Source organism: Rana temporaria, chromosome 2 (assembly GCF_905171775.1).
Source record: "Rana temporaria chromosome 2, aRanTem1.1, whole genome shotgun sequence".
Taxonomy (NCBI): domain Eukaryota; kingdom Metazoa; phylum Chordata; class Amphibia; order Anura; family Ranidae; genus Rana; species Rana temporaria.
This window is the reverse complement of record NC_053490.1, coordinates 393092724-393115262: the sequence shown is the minus strand read 5'-3', so window position 1 is coordinate 393115262 and position 22539 is coordinate 393092724. Positions and strand designations below refer to the sequence as shown.

The 22539-nt window shown below is 42.8% G+C and overlaps 1 protein-coding gene across 1 annotated transcript in view; it reads left to right on the top strand.

Annotated features, from left to right (window-relative positions):
* Positions 1-22539, top strand: part of F5 (coagulation factor V) — a 139975-nt gene that overhangs the window by 99270 nt on the left and 18166 nt on the right. Inside the window, exons 19-22 of the mRNA XM_040338047.1 lie at positions 8934-9050; positions 9277-9348; positions 12311-12405; positions 15151-15306. Coding sequence (XP_040193981.1) covers positions 8934-9050; positions 9277-9348; positions 12311-12405; positions 15151-15306 — 440 coding nt within the window. The remainder of the gene's footprint in view (positions 1-8933; positions 9051-9276; positions 9349-12310; positions 12406-15150; positions 15307-22539) is intronic.

Sequence of the window (22539 nt, the reverse complement as noted above, 5' to 3'; positions counted from 1 at the left end):
TGCCCTAGGGTGTGCTTCTAACTGTAGGGGGTGGACTGTGTGTGACACGACACTGATCACCGTTTCCGATTACAGGAAGCAGTGATCACTGTCATTGTCACTAGGCAGAGCGGGGAGGTGCTTGTTTACATCAGCATTTCCCCATTCTTTCTTACCGCGAGATGATCGTGGGTATCCCCAAGGTGATCGAGTCCACAGGACCTGCGGTCGGGCTCCACAATGCCGTTATCATAAAGGGGATGTATATATACGTCCTTCTGCCTGTCCGTGCCATGCTGCTGACGTATATAGTCGTGCGCTGGTCGGCAAGCAGTTAAAGGAGAGCTAAAGCTTATTTGAATATGGCTGGGTTCCACCCAGGAGCCTTAACCGACACCTGGCTCAGCCTCTCAGCGAGTCGCTAAGAGTTCTAGCGAGTCACTCCCGCCCCCTCCACAGCCTAGCCCTCCAGTGAGCATGGGGAGGGCAGAGCAGACAGCGGGGAATGATAGTCACCAGCTCTCTTCTCAGACCGCTGGGGAGATGATGGGGATCGATGCTGCATGATTGACCACTTGCCGGCCAGCCGCCATCATTATATACAGCAGCAGTTGGGCACGATCCCACAAATCGCTGTAGGGGTACGGCGGTACCTTTAAGCGCAAAGTCCGCCGGCCACACACGATCACTGCCACGAGAGCCAGAATGGGGATTTGTGTATATAAACACACAACCGGAAACAGGAACAGCGATATGTCCTCCAGTCAGTCAGTCCCTCCCCCCACAGTTAGAAACACACACACAAGGGAACACATTTAAGCCATTGATCGCCACCTAGTGTTAACCCCTTCCCTGCCAGTGATATTTACAAAGTAATCAGTGCATTTTTATAGCACTGATCACTGTATAAATGTAAATGGTCCCAAAAAAGTGTCAAAAGTGTTCCGATCTGCCTGCCGCAATGTTGCAGTCCAGCTAAAAATCGCAGATCACCGCCATTACTAGTAGAAAAAAAAAAAGTATGTCATAAAAATGGCTAATTTTGTAGACGCTTAAACTTTTGCACAAACCAATCAATATACTCTTGTTGCAATTTTTTTTTATCAAAAATGTGTAGAAGAATACATATTGGCCTAAACTGATGAAGACATTTTTTTTTTTTAATTGGGATATTTATTATAGCAAAAAGTTAAAAATATATATATTTTTTCAAAATTGTAGGCCTTTTTTAACCTCTTCGCCACCAGCCGCCGTCTGGAAACGGCGGCAAGGTGGATGCTTAACTGGGGGTCGCCGTTCTGAAACGGCGCCCCGCAGAAGCAGCAATGCGCGCCGCCTCGGGCGCGCACACAGAAATTTCTGTGCGCGCCGGGTCTATGAGACCCGGCGCTACACAGATCTAGGTAAATGACCAGCAACAACGGTCATTTACCTTGTGATCGCGCCGTCCAATGACGGCGCGATCACAATGTAAACACAGGAGGTCAGGGAAAGTTTACCTCCTCTCCTCTCCTCACACAGTATCAGCGGGAGAGAAGAGGAGATAAACTGTGAGTGTTCTATTGCCGATAGTGTCACATCAGTGCCCAATCTGTGCCCTAAAGTGCCCTAAAGTGCCCAATCTGTGCCCTAAAGTGCCCAATCTGTGCCCTAAAGTGCCCAATCTGTGCCTAAATTGCCCAATCTGTGCCTAAAGTGCCCAATCTGTGCCCATCTGTGCCCAATCTGTGCCCATCTGTGCCCAACAGTGCCACATCTGTGCCCAACAGTGCCACATCTGTGCCGCATCAGTGTCACCAGAGCCGCACCAGTGTCACCAGAGCCGCACCAGTCACCAGAGTCCTATAATATTGCCACAACAGTGCCGTACCAGTGCCGCCTGTGCCCACCAGTGACGTCTGCGCCCACCAGTGCCGTCTGCGCCCACCAGTGCCGTCTGCGCCCACCAGTGCCGCCTGTGCCCACCAGTGCCGCCTGTGCCGCCTGTGCCCTCCAGTGCCGCCTGTGCCCACCAGTGCTGCCTGTGCCCACCAGTGCTGCCTGTGTCCACCAGTGCTGCTAATCGGTGCACACCAGAGCCACCTGTGCCCACCAGAGCCACCTGTGCCGCCTGTGCCCACCAGTGCCGCCTGTGCCCACCAGAGCCACACCCGTGCCACTACAGTGCACATAAGTGCCGCCTGTGCCCACCTGTGTCCACCAGTGCCACCACAGTACTCTGCAGTACAGCCTCACCAGCCACCAGTATGGCAAAAAAATTCTTTACCGGCGAGCAGGCCGTACATCTTCTACTTGCCATGAGCGATGAGAGCAGCGAGGAGTCTCTGTCCGATTCTGATTCGGCCTATGAACCCGTTATAGACAGTGGGTCCGATTCAGAGTCTGAAGAAGAACATGTGCCCAGGAAAAAAAGGGGTGCTGGCGTGGAGAAGCGGCCTACTCCCAGACGCGCAGGGCCGTCCACCTCAAGCGCTGTGCCTACAACCCCAAGCGATGTGCCGTCCACCCCAAGCGCTGTGCCGTCCACTCCAAGCGCTGTGCCGTCCACCCCAAGCGATGTGCCGTCCACCCCAAGCGATGTGCCGTCCACCCCAAGAGCTGTGCCGTCCACCTCAAGAGCTGTGCCGTCCACCTCAAGAGCTGTGCCGTCCACCTCAAGAGCTGTGCCGTCCACCAGTAGGGTGTCATCTCAGCCCCAAAGGGATAGGGGCCATGCCAGCCTTCCCTATGGCCTTCAAAACCCCCTGTGGCTTCCCCCCAATTCCGGAGCAGCAAATATCCCCCCCTTCACTGCCCAGCCAGGTGTCCAGGTGAACACAGAAAACTTTTCTATGATAAATTTTTTTAATTTAGTTTTCACCGAAGATTTCCTTTCCTCCATTGTGGCCCAGTGCAATCTCTACGCACAACAGTACGTAAGAAGTAACCCTGGTTCCAGATATGCCCGCCCCTTTGAGTGGAGAGAACTAACCGTGGACGAATTTAAAATGTTCTTAGGCCTAACCTTTACTATGGCACTTTCAAAAAAAAAACAATTGTACTCCTACTGGTCCACCAAACCCATTCACCACATGCCACTCTTCTCCTCCCTTATGCCAAGATCCCGATATTTAATAATTATGCGGTTCCTCCACTTTAACGACAACGCCCAGTGCCCCCCCCCGAAATGACCCTGCTTTTGACAAGCTATATAAAATTCGGCCACTTCTAAATTTTTTCGCTCAACAATTTCCCCAATTATATACCCCTGACCAGAACATATCTGTGGACGAGTCCCTTGTCAAATTCTCAGGCAGGCTGGGCATCAAGCAGTTCATCCCCAGCAAAAGGGCCCGATATGGGGTCAAAATGTACAAGCTTTGCGACAGAGCCACAGGGTACCTCTACTCGTTCATGGTGTATGAAGGAAAGGACTCCCAACTGCATCCCCCTGAATGTCCAGAGTATATGGGAGTCAGCGGAAAAGTGGTCTGGGATCTGATGTATCCACTCTTTGGAAAGGGATACCACCTTTATGTGGATAATTTCTACACCAGCTTGCCCCTGTTTCGCTGTCTTTACCTTCAGAATACCCCAGCATGTGGCACAATAAGACCCAACAGGAAAGGCTTCCCGCAAAAACTGGTGGATCAAAAGCTCAGACGAGGGGAGTCTGCAGCATTGAGGAACCAGGAGATATTGGCTGTCAGGTGGAGGGACAAACGGAACGTCCACATGCTTTCATCAATCCACAATGACACCCACGTGGAAGTCCCCAAAAGAACCGGCCCAATCCAAAAACCAAAATGCATATATGACTATAATTTGTTCATGGGGGGAGTGGACTTCAACGACCAGATGTTAGAACCCTACCTGCCCACAAGAAAATCCCGCCACTGGTACAAGAAAGTGTCCATTTATTTTTTTAGTTTGGCCTTCTACAATTCCTATGTAATTTACAAAAAATCATCCGAGAACCCCGTATCATATCTGGACTATCAAGAAGAAGTCATCACCGCCCTTTTGTACCCTGAAAACCCACCGGAAAATATTCGCTCTGATTCTGTGAGCAGACTGCACGAGCGTCACTTTCCTGAGCAAACCCCCTCCCGTGAAACAGGCAACAGACATCAGAAGAGGTGCCGGGTGTGCTCCAGAAGAGGAATTAGAAAAGACACCACATATTACTGTCCCGATTGTCCTTCCCAACCAGGCCTCTGTATTGGAACATGTTTCCGCCGTTACCATACGTTTCTTCATTATTAGGGACGTATGGTAAACGCAATTCTAATTTCCTGTACTTTCCCCCCCCCACACCCCTTATGCCACTGCACTCATACCTCTGCCTTCTCCGGAACCGACCATGGCCTGTTATACAACCACTCTTTTGCCTAACCCTAAACATACTTCTGCCTTCTCCGGAACCGACCATGGCCTGTTATACGACCACTCTTTTGCCTAACCCTAAACATACCTCTGCCTTCTCTGGAACTGACCCTGGCTTGTTATACGACCACTCTTTTGCCTAACCCTAAACTGTACCTACCTCTGCCTGCTCTGGAACTGACCCTGGACTGTTTGACCACGTTTTTTGCCTGCCCCTTGGATTGATCTTTTACCCTGCTATACTAGTGGGAACACAGGGGTCTCACATATGTGAGGGGCTCCAGAATTGTTTTTCTGGATGAAAAAACTAATTTTTTAGTTTTCTCATTCCCGGATTAGGGTCTGGTTGCCCGGAGGCTTCAAAGAGATTTGGGTGGGAGAAGCCTCTACCCCTGTCCCCATTCCCCTACCCATGGCCCGCTACTTGGACCATGTTCCTACCAGGACAAATATTTTGCCACTGCTGGCACTGTACTGACTATGGACAATATTCCTGCCTGCTGCCTGGACAATTCCATTCACTGTCGCTGACCAGTGACCACGTCCCTGCCTGCTGCCTGGATCGGGGCTCTCCTTCTGTGGACAATTGCACTACTAAAACCACAGGTAATCTTCTTTTTTTTTTACCCATTACTCAGCAGAATGTATTTTAGGGTGTAATTCTTGGTATGTACATGCTGTGTTAGAAATATGAAGGCCCTTCAAAAATGTGATAGATTGTAAGGAAATTGGATGTGTAATTTATGTCCCTAGAACACCTGATGGTGCTTCTTGGATGTTGGGCCTCTGTATGTGGCCACGCTGTGTAAAAGTCTCACACATGTGGTATCGCCATACTCAGGAGGAGCAGCAGAATATATTTTGGGGTGTAATTTTTTCTATGTACATGCTATGTGTTGGAAATATCCTATAAATGGACAACTTTCTGTAAAAAAAATGCGTTTTTATTTTTTTCCACATTTTCCAAGAACATCTGGAAAAAAATGAACTGTTCAAAAGACTCATTATGCCTCATAGATTATACGTTGGGGTGTTAGCTTTCCAAAATGGGGTCACTTTGTGGGCGTTTCCATTGTCCTGGTGCTCCAGGGCCTTCAAAAGTGTAATAGGTGGTTGAGAGATTAGATGTGTAATTTATGCTCCTAGAATGCTTGAAGTTGCTACTTCGGTGTTGGGCCTCTGTATGTGGCCACGCTGTGTAAAAGTCTCACACATGTGGTATCGCCATACTCAGGAGGAGCAGCAGAATATATTTTGGGGTGTAATTTTTTCTATGTACATGCTATGTGTTGGAAATATCCTATAAATGGACAACTTTCTGTAAAAAAAAATGCGTTTTTATTTTTTTCCACATTTTCCAAGAACATCTGGAAAAAAATGAACTGTTCAAAAGACTCATTATGCCTCATAGATTATACGTTGGGGTGTTAGCTTTCCAAAATGGGGTCACTTTGTGGGCGTTTCTATTGTCCTGGTGCTCCAGGGCCTTCAAAAGTGTAATAGGTGGTTGAGAGATTAGATGTGTAATTTATGCTCCTAGAATGCTTGAAGTTGCTACTTCGGTGTTGGGCCTCTGTATGTGGCCACGCTGTGTAAAAGTCTCACACATGTGGTATCGCCATACTCAGGAGGAGCAGCAGAATATATTTTGGGGTGTAATTTTTTCTATGTACATGCTATGTGTTGGAAATATCCTATAAATGGACAACTTTCTGTAAAAAAAATGCGTTTTTATTTTTTTCCACATTTTCCAAGAACATCTGGAAAAAAATGAACTGTTCAAAAGACTCATTATGCCTCATAGATTATACGTTGGGGTGTTAGCTTTCCAAAATGGGGTCACTTTGTGGGCGTTTCCATTGTCCTGGTGCTCCAGGGCCTTCAAAAGTGTAATAGGTGGTTGAGAGATTAGATGTGTAATTTATGCTCCTAGAATGCTTGAAGTTGCTACTTCGGTGTTGGGCCTCTGTATGTGGCCACGCTGTGTAAAAGTCTCACGCATGTGGTATCGCCATACTCAGGAGGAGCAGCAGAATATATTTTGGGGTGTCATTTGTGGAATATACATGCCATGTGAGAGAAATAACCTGTTATAATGACAATATTGGTATGAAAAAAAAAAAAAAAAAAAAAAATCTTAATTTTGCTAAGAATTGTGGGAACAAATGACAACTTCAAAAAACTAACTATGACTCTTACTAACTACCTTGGAATGTCTACTTTCCAAAAAGGGGTCATTTGGGGGGTATTTGTACTTTATTGGCTTGTTAGGGTCTCAAGAAATGAGAGAAGCTGTCAGTAATTCAGGTGTGATCAAATTGTTCAATTTTCAGAAATTGGTACCATAGCTTGTAGACCCTATAACTTTCACCCAGACTAAATAATATCCAAATTTTTTTTTTTTTTTTACCAAAAATATGTAGCAGTATGCAGTTTAGGCCAAATGTATAAGGAAAAATTACTTTTTTACAAAATGATATGATAGAAATGAAGAAAAATTCATTTTTTTACAAAATTTTCGTTCTTTTTTCATTAATAGCGAAAAAAATAAAAACCGCAGAGGTGATCAAATACCACCAAAAGAAAGCTCTATTTGTGGGAAAAAAAGGACAAAAATTTCATTTGGTTACAATGTTGTATGACTGAGTTATTGTCATTCAAAACGTGAGAGCACCAAAAGCTGAAAATTGGTCTGGTTATTAAGGGTGTTTAAGTGCCCAGTTGTCAAGTGGTTAATAGCGCAAAAATTAAAAACTGCAGAGGTGATCAAATACCACCAAAAGAAAGCTCTATTTGTGGGGAAAAAGGAGGTCAATTTCGTTTGGGTACAACATTGCACGATCACGCAATTGTCAGTTAAAGCAACGCAGTGCCATATAGCAAAAAATGGCCTGGTCATTAAGGGGGAAAATCCTTTCGGTCCTTAAGTTGTTAAAAAAACAAAAACAAACCCACACTTATTTAAAAAGCTGAATTCTAGATGGATATAAAATACATAAATTAATGCAGCTCTGTCATCCTTAATACATCATTAAATGTATTTTTTTTTTAAATGCAAGTAGTGTAAGTACATTAATTTGTGTGAAAGGGAGAAGCAGTACAAAGAATTATACAGTATGCAGAAGGGGGGAGAAAGTTGTGAGGAACTTGGATCCTCAATGATTTGCATAGTTACATAGTTAGTCAGGGTGAAAAAAGACACAAGTCCATCTAGTTCAACCAATAAGATTTCCTGCGGTCACCAGGAGAAGAGCAGTCTGATTGGATGCTGGTGCCCCACATGATCTTGGCAACCAACTTGGGTCAGGGCAGTGTCTATTTAAAACTCTGGCTCATAGGTTTGGCGTGCTGCGTGAGTTACCAGGGTAGGGACGGGTTCAGGGTCTGGCAGGGACAGTTCATAGAGGCAGGGAAAGCTTCCTGAGGAGTAGGGAAAATGCAGGGACTATACTATCCCCACTTTGGAAGCCTCCTATTTGGATGTGGACCAGCCAGGCTGCATTTCTGCTCCTCACTGCTTAAGCTGTTGGCGACATATTATAGAATATGTAAATGAGTTGATACGGCGATTCACGAACGTACGCCAGGCCGCCGCAGTAGATTTACGCCGTTTCCGTAATGCATTATCAGGCCTAAATGTATTCTATCTATTAGGTGGAATAGCAATGTTAAAGTATGGCCGCCGTTCCCGCCGCGAGATTCAAAATGTTTACGTCGTTTTCGTAAGTCGTCCGCGAATAATGATTTACGTAGTTTACGTCCACGTCGAAATCAATAGGCCCGTGCGGCGGACGTAGCCGCAATGCACACTGGGAAATGTAGCAGTGCACAGTTTAAAAAAAATGTGAAAAACGTAAGGTCAAGCACAATTAACATACAACACGCTCCCCTTACACACATTTGAATTAGGCGCCCTTACACCCGCCCGCTTTAGGCTATGCCGTCGTATATTAGCAGGCAAGTACATTGAGAATCATGTACTTGCCTAGCTAACTTACGGCGGCGTAGCCTAAACACGCTAAGCTACGCCGCCGCAAGTTTGCACCATTGTACCTGAATCTACCTAAAAAAGCCTTCTGTGTTCAGCAGCCTTCCTCAGACCCCCTAATACTTAACTGAGGTCCCTCTCTCCAGCGATGTCCATGAGTGTCTCAGTCATCCGAGATTCTCCCTCCTGATTGACTGAGACACAGCAGGGTCACAATTGGCTGCTGTCAATCAGGAGAGAGGGGGCGGGGCCTGGCCTGGGTTCTTTGTCTAAATCGAGCTGGGACTCGGTTCGGGTGCCCCCATAGAAGCCGCTTGCTGTGGGGGCACTGAACAAGAGGGAGGGCCAGGAGCACAGAAGAGGGACCTGAGAAGAGGAGGATCTGGGCTTCTCTGTGAAAATCCACTGCACAGAGCAGGTAAGTATAACATGTTTGTTATTTGTATAGAGAAAAAAGACTTTACTTTACTGGTAAGCTACAAAATATTACATTTTTGTTTTTGGGTTTTATACTTCACTGGTGATGGTTTATTACTGTCAGTTCATCTATAATTGTGAAAGTAAAAAAAATATTAATTGCGTCTATTGAATTATGTTAAAGGTTCATTTGCAACAGTGGAAATGCGTCCTGCAAAACCTGGTCTTTGGCAGCTTGATACGGAAGTGGCAGAATATCAGCAAGCAGGAATGCAAGCAATATTTAACATTGCAAATGCAGGTAAGGAGAAATATAGGATGAAGATGATCAGGTGAATAATTTTACTGTATGAATCAGCCTTAAAATAATTGAATTATCATGAGGCCCATTGAAGGTAAAGTCGTCTTTCATTTGCTGCTTTAATCCAAAAGAAAGGCAACATGTAGTTGCTTAGGGTCATTGAACATCTTTGTCTTTGGCACTGGCTTCAACTTTTGTACATAAAAAAAAATGCTTCATTTTCCAGAATGCAACTTTCCTCTTGGCATGGCAAGCAGACTGATATCCGATGATCAGATCACTGCATCACATTACGTAGGTAAGTAAAATCTTCTACGCTGGGGCCACTATGCAGTTTTTTTTTTTGTAAAAAGATTTAAATCTATGTAAAGTCCAGACTTTCTATTTAAAATTTTTAATAGAATATTGAAGGCTTAGGACTTCTGTCCAGTCTTGACTGCTCTCAGTGTCCCCGCCGGGGATAATTACCCATTATATTTGCCCTGGTGACTAATGTGTCTGGTACAGACCGTGGTGTAAATCCAAATGTTGGAAAGAAGGTACAGGAAAATCTTCCAATGGAGACACCTTTTCTAAGGCTGGATTCACACCTAGACATTTTTAGTGCTTTTTGCATTTTGCAGATTAACCACTTAACATTGATGGCGGGCTGAACGCTCTATTGTTCCGACAGGACGTCATATGACGTCCTGTCTTTTAAAGCCTCTAGGGCGCGCGCGCACGGCCGGCGGCGCGCGCACCCACCCGTCGTGTCACTGGGAACACAGTGCGCGTGCCCGGTGGCCGCGATGGCCGCTGGGCACCCGCGATTGCCCAGTAAATGTGCAGGGACATGGAGCTCCGTGTGTAAACACAGAGCTCCACGTCCTTTAAGGGAGAGAGGAGACATTAAAAAAAGCCTGTAAAGCGCCTGAAAGAAGCCTCATCTGCAATCCCAATGTGAAAGCCTGAGTGCTTTCAGAGCCCTTTCACACTGCCAGCACCCAAAAGATGCTGGTAAAGCGCCGCCAAGACCCCTTTCACACTGGGGCGTTTTTCAGGCGCTTTAGTGTGGACGCACTCGGGCTTTCACGTTGGGATTGCAGATGCAGCTTCTTTCAGTTGCTTTACAGGCGCCTTTTTTAACGCTAAAGCGCCTGAAAAACGCCACAGTGTGAAAGGGGTCTTACACTACAGAATGTGTTCCATAGGAAACCATTTTAAATGGACTGTAGTGCAAATCTGCAAAATGTAAAAAACACTAAAACTGCATAGACTGGATACTCCCTGTTTTAAGAGGGGAGATTTCCTCTAAAGTCCACCTGTGTATCATGGATGGGATGTAAATGGGAAAGACTCCAACAGAACACAGACAAGAACATCAAAGAAAAAAAAAACTTAGGCCCCTTTCACACTAGGCGCAGAAGGTACAGTGGCAGTATAGCGGCGCGATTTTCAGCGCCGCTATACCGTCGTATTTACCGCGATATTCGGACGATATCGGTGCGGTTTTAACCAAGGACAGTCTCTAGGATCTTTAAGTCTAGTACTCACTCTGCTCTGGGTACTGTAATGCTTTCTTGTAGTACCAGTCAGCCTTGGTACTGGATGTCATTCAGATCCTCTGTAGAACTCCTGCACTGCTTCAGGGACTCTGGATGTGAGTCTTCACACTCAGGTTGGAGCTGGGACCCCAATGGATTTCTTCTATTCTGCAGATAACAGCCCAGATGGTCTCAGCCCTCAGTTGGGTCTTCTCCCTTAGAAACATAGACCCTGCTGTTCCAGGCCCCATACTATTTATACATACCTGTATGAATATGCTGGTGAAGTTCTGCTTCTCCACCCACTAAATTCTGGAACCTGCCAGAATCCATGAGGAAGCAGCAAAGCCTGCAGGCAGCAGAACCCAAAACAGCCAAAAGCAATTAAACATTGCTCCTCTGCTGTAGGGGAGCCAAAACCTTAATTTGCCTCAACTGTAGCAACTTAGCTAGAAGGGTGCTACACCTACAGTATAACGATTATTGACACTTTGGTGTCAGCTGCAGCCTGGTGTTGTTGCAGTGCACAGTGGCAACCACCTGGTGGTAAAAGTCCAATACTGATATCTACAGTTTGCCAGGAAACCAGAAGTGATGGTCTCTGACTACCTTTTGCATTGTGGGTTTCGGACTGCATTAGAGAGTACAGACAGTTTGATGTATTCGGTTAGACAACAGGATCAGCAGGAAGCAAAGCCTGTTTTCTGGTTTAAATTGTTGAAACCTCTATACACAATGACATTTACATTTAGCTCATCTTTTTAAATGAATATCTAGGTTATTGTTCTTTTTTAACCGATTGCCGACCACCCACCGCAGTTTTACTGCGGCAGGTTGGCTCGGCTGCGCAAAATCACATAATATAACGTGATGTTGCTATGTGGCCACTAGGGCTCGCCCCTGGTGCTGATGTGAGGGCCCAGCGATCTGTCATTTCCCCTAGTCAGTCCCACCCCCCCTTCCGTTAGAACACAATGAGGGAACATAATTAACCCCTTGATCACCCCCAGTTTTAACCCCTTCCCTGCCAGTGACATTTTTACAGTAATCAATGCATTTTTATAGCACTGATCGCTATAAAAATGCCAATGGTCCCAAAAATGTGTCAAAAGTGTCCGATGTGTCCGCCATAAGGTCGCAGTACTGATAAAAATTGCAAATCACTGCCATAACTAGTAAAAAAATTTTTTATAAAAATGCCATAAAACTATCCCCTATTTTGTAGACGCTATAACTTTTGTGCAAACCAATCAATAAACGCTTATTTCGATTTTTTTTTTACGAAAAATATGTAGAAGAATACGTATCGGCCTTAACTGAGGAAAATTTTTTTTTTTATATATATTTTTGGGGGATATTTATTATAGCAAAAAGTAAAACATATAGTATTTTTTTCAAAATTGTCGCTCTATTTTTGTTTATAGTGCAAAAAAAAAAAAAAAACACAGAGGTGATCAAATACCACCAAAAGAAAGCCCTATTTGTGGGAAAAAACGGACGTCAATTTTGTTTTGGAAACACGTCGCAATTGTCAGTTAAAGCGACACAGTGCCGAATCGCAAAAAATGGCCCGGTCATTGACCGGCAAAATGGTCCGGGGCTGAAGTGGTTAATTAACTGGTGCAGTTCATTTTCATATATCACAATATTTTATGGAAATGGAAAAGGATAAGGTTATAGTATTTTTTTCAGTTCCACACTACCTATTATCACACACATTACCATTTGATTCTATAGATTTCTGGGAGCCGAAACTTGCCAGATTGAACAATGCAGGTTCATACAACGCTTGGAGTGCACACATGAATACATCTTCATTGCCATGGTTACAGGTATGTGTTTTCAACAACTTTTGAATGTGTTTTTCCTGGGGCATCCTGTATCCTACTAGCTAGAAGAATTTGCAATTTTGTAAATATATGTTGCATGCATTATACATAGACAGCTTTCCTGGAGTGATCCTATAGTATAACTAAGATCATAAAAAAAAATATGTATGATGTAGTCTGTAAAAATTAATACCATAGAATTTATATTTTATCTTCATTCTCCTTTGTAACATAGTTTTACTAGATTTCGATCCTACAAGTACACTTGTGGTTTTAGATGGACTTTAAAGTGAATCTTCTATGAAAATGGAAAACGTTTGTACAAAAAAAGTAATTTCCTCAGTATGGCTTCAAACACTTCTAGAAGGTGCAGGTGACTCAATGCTGTCTCCCGGGAGACCTAATCACTCAAAATCTCTACAGCCCATTTTGGAGGTGGGGGGCTGCAAGCAAAGTGGATCTTCCATTTTTATGAAAGGTTCTTTCAAGTAGACAATAAACACATCAGTCCTACTAAAACCATCACACAATTTCACTAAAGGTAGTGCATGAACTACATTTTAATAACACACTGGACCAGATTTCTTAGTACTGTGGTACCATACGATTAGGTGCAGGCAAATGCAGCCGCAACAGATTGCACACCCAGTGCATTTTGAAAACGGTTTTGGTAAACAAGCATGGAAAGCAGGTTTCCCGCACCGTGTTCTTGTGTGAACGAGCCCTTAAACCACATGGATAAAAGTAGACAATGGTAAGCATCTCTGGGCACATTTAATGGAAATCGAAATATAATTAAAGGACTACTTAATTCATTTTTTATTAAGGACTACTCCTCTACCCCTTACTTTTTGTACTTCCCAGCACCACACAGTCTTTGCATAAACACTTAAGCCCTGTACACAAGATCGGATATCTGATAGAATCTAATCCGATGGATTTTTTCATCGGATATTCGATGAAGCTGACTTTCATCAGTCTTGCCTACACACCATCGGTTAAAAGTCCGATCGTGTCCAAACGCGGTGACGTAAAACACTACTACGTGCTGAGAAAAATGAAGTTCAATGCTTCCGAGCATGCGTTGACTTGATTCTGAGCATGCCTGGATTTTTGACCAATGGACTTCCACACAGACGATCGTTTTTTTATCCATAGGAAGAATTTAAAACAGTTTCTATTTTTTTTTCACTGATGGAAAAAAAATGATGAGGCCCACACAAGATCAGTTTGTCCGATGAAAACGGTCCATCGGTCTGTTTTTATCAGATATTATTATTTCACGTTCCCCTATAGCAGTGATCTCCAAACTGCAGCCCTGGGGCCAGATGTGGCCCTTTGCTTGCCTCTATCCGGCCTTTGGGGCACTATTCCATCCACAATTAACACCAAGGATAGGGCACCATTCCTCCCACTGACACCAGCGTTGAGGCACTATTTCTCCTACAGACACCAATGATGGGATGCTATTCCTCCCACGAATATCAACAAAGGCACTATTATTCCCACTAAAACCAGCAAAGGGGTAGAATTTCTTCCACTGATACCAACAATGAGGTGCTAATACTCCCACTAAAACCAATGATTGGGCATTGTTTACTCCCATGGACACTGGGGCATTTTTTACTCTCACTGGCCACAGTCCGGCCCCCCTAAAGTCTGAAGGACAGTAAACTTGCCCCTTATTTCGAAAGTTTGGAGACCCCTGCCCTAAAGGTCAACTTCCACCATCCCACTCAGTGTAACCCACATAGATAAATACTTGCCTCCAGCCCTACTCCTGAGATCTTTATTATGTGGCCCTGCCCAGCACCACAAGTCTTAGTACAAAACAACATCATAATATAGTTCTCATAGTCTACAAATGCCAAGCTGCATATTCAGGATGCAATGTCCTGCAACCCATAGATTTATAGATGTTTCAGCAAAGTAAGCATATTGGGATATGTAATGTAAACTCTGTATACTTGATTTGGTGGTTATTTAAAGGATAATTATGCCCAAGAGCAAAAAGTTTATATATTGCAATGTTCAAGGTTCTTAGCTGTAGTTACTGTATTAGTTTGCCTTTTTAGGGCTAAGATCATTTTTTTGTACTCGAAAATATCTGCCACTCTTGTCAGAAATGCAGGGTCCCTGTCACTTCCCATGAACTTTCCTGAAAGCAAATTTATGGGAATTTGAATACACTTTTCCATTTGCTTACTTTACCATTTGCATTTAACAGTTTAAGGGCTCATGTACACTGCAGCTCAAGGAAGCTCAAAGAAGCTGCTCTTACAGGCTTTTGAGCTTTTTTGAGCTCTTATTTCTTCTGCCTGGAAACTTGCCTCTATGTTAGCCAATGTGTCCATGGACACTATGGCATTTTCAGGCATTTACAGGCATATGTACTTATAGGCAGAACCATTTTTGAGAGGAGCTTAGGAGCAGAAAAGCTGCCTAAATGCCCAAAAACACGCACAAAACATGTTAAAAAGCATGAAAAAAGCATGAAAGAGCCCAAAGAAGCTCGAAAACACACAAAAAAAACACACAAAAAAATAGAAAATATTAGCTGAGGGGAGGGTTTGTGAAAAAAATGCTCAAAAAAGCTTTAAAGGAGTTCAAAGAAACTCAAGCTCAATAAAAATGTGCAAAAAAGCTCAAAAATGTACAAGCATCTTAAAACTGAAATAAGTGTGCGTAGATTTCTTATAATTGGTAAAAAATTATTTGGAAAAACATTGCTTTTCTTTTTATATGTAGGTGGATTTACAACAAACATATTTAATCTCTGGAATACAAACACAAGGAGCTAATAAATATTTCAACCAGTATTACATTACTGAGTTCTTTGTGGTATACAGCAAAGACAAGAAAAAGTGGGCAGCTTTCAAAGGAAATAGCTCTAGATTGCATAAGGTATGTATTTATTAAGTTTCTAATATACATATACACTTGGTAGGCCTGTGTTAACATGGAATTCAGAATTAGCATTTTTAAAGAAAGTTGTTTTGCAAATCAATACAGTACATTTATGGATTTAAAAACTTTCTCTAGTAAATCTAGTATAACAGAGAGAGCCCTTATGATTTCCTAATGTTCAATGCTATGACTATATCCCGCTTATTGCCATCCATTTAGATATATTACTTTGATACAGTCATTGTCCGCAATATACTGTATTTTAATAAGTTAATTCCCCTAAAGTAAATCATGCTTGCACTGTTGAATACTGTCAATTGATGAGAAATTGCCTGGAAGAATTACTGAAAGATATGGGGCAGCACAGGAGATCAACTCTTTGGGACGTATTGATTTCTGAGGAAGCCTTAGCAAGAAATTTCTAATCAATAGATTGGTATTCTGTAACATGCATGGAAGTAGCGCTTAGTTTTAAAAATTAACAGAGAGGCACTGCTCCTTTAAATTATCCTAAAACATGTACATGTTGAAGCACCTACTTAAAATTACAAAAATTATAACATTTTGTGCTCCAGCAGTGAATAGAAACAAGTAATTCATAACATAAAAAGTTCATATGTACGAAGAAACAACTAGACATCGCGCTCCTTTAAAATAATGGTGCTCAAATCTTCATTATACTGTGCTCCACTGAATGTGTGAAAAATATATATGCGCTCACCAAAACTTTTCAGCTAAACAAGTGACCATCAAGTAGGGAATAAACAGATCCACTTCTAAAAGGAACAGGACCAAAACGTCCAGCAAATTCCTCTCTCCTCACTTCCACTTTGTACTACTACAATAAATGCTCCAGGAGGGGCCACGAGAAGATGATATGTAGTGTAGTACATTTGTCATTCTGGGACAATACAGTGTCCCGGAATGAAATGAGGAAACACAGCCACTCTAATAGCCGATTGCCAAACTAGTTGCTAGGGCCACCCAACCTGGCATCTAGCAACCAGTGACATCACATTTGCAGAGTCTCAGAGGGAGGCCGAGAGGAGCAAAGCCTTTACCCAGTGCTGCCCTGCGCTCCAAGTTCACCCACCTTCTCTCCTTCTCTGGCTGTGGCAGCAGCACCCAGAGAGAGCAGCCAGAGAATCTCCTCCTGACTCCTCCAGGCTTCAGTGACCTCCCGGAGGGCGGTGGCATTCTGCAGTGCCGGCTGGCTTATATCCATGGCTCGGCTGCCTGTCCCCACTCCCACAGTGCATTACCTGACTTCTCCTCCTCCCGCCTGCAGCCCAAGCCGCCTGACAATAAAAGCCGCAATAAAAAATTAGGCTGACAAGTGCGGGGCAATAAAAAAATGAGGTTGACAAGTGGGGGCAATAAAAAATATATATGTAGAAAATGTAGATTTTTTTGGGGCTGGCACGAGGGCATTCGTAAGGGTAGTGGAGGGGGGTGTCCCGGAAAGGCAGTTTGGAAATGTGGTCACCATATGTGCAGGTTCCCAGCTGATATGTCTGGCAATGTCTAATTGCCGTACCCAGGGCCGCCATGCGTTCCACCGGTCAGGTGCTGTGGGGGATAGCTCTTCAAATATTATATGAGACTCGTATTTTAATGCATTTCGCACATGCGTGTGCCATCGGGAAATAGACAGAGCCAAGTATTGCATTCTTCTTTACAGAGACATCTTTTAATAGAAAAATGCCACATTGGGCATTGACCCAATCGCCACTCAGCCCCTTCAGGCCGACATGCAAACAACTAAGCCCAATCTAGGTGAAATGCGTCAATGGGGTGTAGCTACGAGTGGGCACTGTCAGCATGCATGTCCTAAATAAACTTTGTAGGACTGATTTTATTAGTGTACAACTGCTTTTGTATTACCTATTATTATTACTTTCAGTTTAGCAACAGAGTCACTTTAAAGCTAGAACTAAATGTAATTTTTTTTTTGTATTTTTAAATAGAGTAAGGAGGGTTATAACCCCTATCATTTTTTTTGCCACCCATGTCCCATTGGGGAGATTTAATTTCACATCCTATACCATAGCCAAAACAAAAAGTGAGAAAGTATTCATGGTTATCACCAGGGTCACCAGAACTAGTATCCCTGTTGGAAGGTTTCTCCTCTATCCTCAAGAGTAATAAGAATATTTCAAGTTGATCTCTTTTCATTTTATATTTAAAACAATAAATGGACTACACTTTCCCTTTAAAGCAGGGGTCAGCAACCTTTTCCACTTGAGCTGGATGTATGCAAATGCATGGAGGGCCCCATTCACCTGCTGATAAATTCAGTTATTGATCTGGACCCCTTTACATTACACAGCCCGCACCTCTGGACCCCTTTACATTACACAGCCCACACCTCTGAACCCCTTTACATTACACAGCCACGCACCTGTGGACCCTTTAAAATTACATAGCCCACGTACCTCTGGACCCCTTTACATTATACAGCCCCCCTGCATATTACACAGCCCCCCATGTTATGCTTTAAAATTGCACACATATGGAATAGCGACAAATTACAGGTACTTAAAAATCTTCATAGGCAGCGCTTTCAAAATTTCTACAGGTTACCAGTTTAGAATTACAGAGGTCTTGTGCTAGAAATATCGCGTCAATACCTCACATGTATGATTTGAAAACTGTTTACATTAGAAGTCACGACTTACGTATGCATTCGCTTCTGCGCAAGCACAGAGGGATGGGGCACTTTAAAAAATATATATATATTTTTTACACTGTCCCTTTAAAAAAATTCTGATCACTTTTATTGCTGTCAGAAGGACTGTAAACATCCCTTGTGACAGTATTAAACAGTAATAGGTACTCTTTATGGAGGGATCAGGGGTCTATAAGCTTCTTAGCTGCATTGGTTGTTATCCCAAGAAAGCCAACCGGGTTAAAATGTCCACGGGCCAGGTGCAAGTTAATTTATCAAGGGCACTGGTGGGCCGGACATTTAGTGGTGAAGGGCCGTAGGTTACCGACCCCTGTTTTAAAGCACAACGTCATCAAAATGTTTTTTTCTAGATTTTAATACAATGTTAAAGACTCAAAATGTTTGTTCATTTGTATTTCGGTCTATGACCTCGTTGGAAAGATTTGTTTTACACTTTCTGTGTCATGAACGTATAAGAAATAAGGGGTACCGTAGTAACCAAGGCAAAAAAGCACAGACAGCATTAAAAACATTGCCATCATTTTTAACTTTTTCATTCTATATATGTCTCTGTTAAAGGGATGTCCCATCACTTCCTGTCGTGACAGCACGTTGGGGAAATGGCAGTACAACCCTCACAGATTCAAATCCTGTCCAACTCTTTCCAAAGCTAAAACTAATTTTATTTGGAGTTGGGCTTTAAAAGGAAATAAGAAGTACTAATATACTGCTAAATTTCTTCTACAGTAAACATTAATTTTAAATGGTGAGAAATGTGGAAATTCATTGCACTAAGTAGAGCTAAAGGGCATAGCTCCAAATAATTCCTTGTAAATTATAAAAAAAAAAAAAAACATGTAAAGTCCAAAAACACAATGGCTTATAAATAGCCAGTTACAGTATATGAGAATCAAACGCAGAAACCATCATAAAGTGCATAATAACGATCCAGTAGACAATCCTCCACCATGTGACACGTCACCGACACAGTGGTTAAGATGTACTCTTATGCTGCGTACACACGATCGATTAAACCAATGAGAATGGTCTGATGGACCGTTTTCATCGGTCAAAACCGATCGTGTGTGGGCGCCATCGGTTATTTAACCATCGGTTAAAAAAAAGCCAACTTGTTTTAAATTTAACCGATGGATTCCTAACCGATAGTTAAAAACAGATCGTTAGTAGGCACAACCATCGGTTACAAATCCACGCATGCTCAGAATCAAGTCGACGCATGCTTGGAAGCATTGAACTTAGTTTTTTTCAGCACGTCGTTGTGTTTTACGTCACCGCGTTCTGACACGATCGTTTTTTTTAACCGATGGTGTGTAGGCGCGACGGACCATCAGTCAGCTTCATCGGTTAATGGGTGAAAACGGTCCATCGGTCCGTTCTCATCGGATGGACTGATCGTGTGTACGCGGCATTACCCAAGGGTGTGGACCCTCTGACTACGGAAGGTCACAAGAGCCTTGATTTACCCACCATTGAGGTTAACCAGGAGAGATGACAGCCGATAATGAGCAGACAGCTCCTAATACTCTGGTCTCAAGTCATCTGTCGGTATAACAAATAAGAAAGCAGCAAAACAATTTCAAGCCTCACATCTGAAGTGGATTAGGAGGGGCCCGCCACTGCTAGGGCTGGTTAGCGCATGCCGGCAGTTGCTGGTCTCCACAGTGCAGCTGTTTGCGTTGGGTCACTGAAGTTGTATACTAGCACTAGCACTAGTATACTAGTTGCATAGTTACATAGTAGGTGAGGCTGAAAAAAGACACAATCCAACCAATGTGTGTGATTACATGTCAGTATTACCTTGTATATCCCTGTATGTTGTGGTCGTTCAGCTGCTTATTTAATAGTTTTTTGAAACAATCGATGGCCCCCATTGAGACCACCGCCTGTATAAGGTAATTCCACATCCTTGCCACTCTTACAGTAAAGAACCATCTGCGTCGTTTAAGGTTAAACCTCTTTTCTTCTCATTTTAATGAGTAGCCAAGTGTCTTGTTAAACTCAGTTTAAAAGTTTTATCCCTATTGTGGGGTCACCAGTACGGTATTTGTAGTCATGACTTTACCTTGCAGGAAAAAGAAATGTCCAGCAATTTACAACCGCTTTAAGACCAGGCCTTTTTGTGACATTTGTTGTTTAAAATTGGTATTTTTTGCTAGATAATTACTTAGAATCCCCAAACATTATATATATAGATATATATATATATATATATATATATCTATATCTATATCTATATATCTATATCTATATATATATATATATATATATATATATATATATATATATATATATAGATATAGATATATATATATATATATATTTTAGTAGTGACCATAGAGAATAAAATGGCAGTTGTTGCAATATTTTTTGTCACACTGTTTTTGCGCAACGGTCTTTTGGGGACAAAATATACTTTCATGAATTAAAAAAAAAAACAGTAAAATTAGCACCGCTTTTTTGTATAATGTGAAATATGATGTAATGTTGAGTAAATAGATACCTAACATGTAATTCTTTAAAATTCTGCACGCTCATGGAATGGCGACAAACTACAGTACTTTAAAATCTCCATAGGCAACAACACTTTAACATTTTTTACAGGTTACCAGTTTAGAGTGAGGTCTTGTGCTAGAATTATTGCTCTCACTCTAACGATCATCACAATACCTCACGTGTGTGGTTTGAACACCGTTTACATATGCGGTCGCGACTTATGTATGCGTCTGCTTCTGTGTGTGAGCTTGGAGGGATGGGGTGCTTTAAAAAAAAAATCATATTTATTTTTACACTGTCCCTATATTTATTTATTTTTGATTACTTTTATTCCTATTACAATCAATGTAAACATCCCTTGTAATAGAAATAACCATGACAGGTCCTCTTTATTGAGAGATCTGGTGTCAAAAAGACCACAGATCTCTTATCTACCTTTAAAAGCAAAAAAAAAGTCATTTTGACTTTAAGAAATAAAAATAATTCCTGTCTATCTGCCTGAGGACCGGAAGTGATGTCGGAGGTCGCTCTGGTCCTCCAAGGGCATAGAGCCAAGTAGGGCTATCTTGCCTTCACTCGGCTTCCTGCCTAGCCATCGGTCACATCGGGTCAGTTACAAGCTTACCAATGGCTCCGGTAAGCTTGAAATTGACCAGGAAACGGCGGGTTGTTGGCACCTCTCCTGACACTTTTTATCTAAAAACTGTCCGTCTAAGGGAACAAAACAATTCTGGGGTTATGGCAGTTAGCTGCTGCCATCACAACGGTATTTAACGTCAAATTAATGACTTACAATCCCAGTTTGGCAGTCCAAGCACACATTTTGAACTGACACCACCATCTTTGTGCATCATCATTTCTCAGTTTTAACTGCTTCCCGGACCAGCCATCGCAGTTATACTGCAGAAGGCTGGCCCCCCTGCGCGAGCTATCATAGCTGTACATCGGCTCTTTAAGGCCCGAAGTGTGCCCCCGGACTTAATGTGAGTGCCCGGCAGTCGCAATGACCACCAGGCACCCGTGATTGCTCGTTACAGAGTGAGAACGGGGGTGTGTGTGTGTGTGTAAACACACACATTCCTGTTCTCTCAGGGGCGAGCAGACTGATTGTGTGCTCACCGATCAGTCGCTTCCCCTAGTCAGTCCCCCCCCCTACAGTTAGAACACAAATTGGCGAACACATTTAACCCCTTGATCGGCCCCTAGTGTTAACCCCTTCACTGCCAGTGACATTTTGGATTTCCTTAAACAATGGCTTTCTTCTTGCCACTCTTCCATAAAGGCCAGATTTTTGTCCTGTGGACAGGACAAATGGATGGTTTAGATCAAAGCATATTCATGTGTTAGGATGGCCCAGTCAAAGTCCAGGCCTACATTCACTTGGAAATCTGTGGCAAGACTTTAAAATTGCTGTTTACAGATGCTGTCCATCAAGTCTGACAGAGCTTAAGCTATTGGGAAAAAATGTCACTCTCTAGATGTGCAAAGCTGGTAGAGACATACACAAAAAGACTTGCAGCTGTAATTGCATTGAAAGGTGTTTCTACAAAGTAATGTCTCAGGGGGGTGAATACAAACGCACGCCACACTTTTCAGATATTGTTTGCAAAAAAATTGGAAAACCCTTTTAATATTTTCCTTCCACTTCACAATTATGTGCCACTTTCCCATAAAATCCCAATAAAATATATTCATGTTTTTGGTTCTAACATGACAAAATGTGGAAAATTTCAAGGGGTATGAATACTTTTTTAAGGCACTGTACGTTAAAATAAAAAAATTATAAAGAAATAAACAAAAAATAGCTAGATCAAGATTTGATCTACATCAGTGACAGTCAGAGGTAAGGGCCAGTATATTTTGTGTAGAATTTTTAAAAATATTTATTTTTTTCAAATTAGTGTCAGTGGCCCAGATTCACAAAGGACTTATGACGGCGTATCTCCTGATACGCCGTCGTAAGTCCGAATGTGAGGCATCGCATCTATGCGCCTGATTCATAAAATCAGATACGCCTCACTGTTGCCAAGATACGACTGACGTAAGTC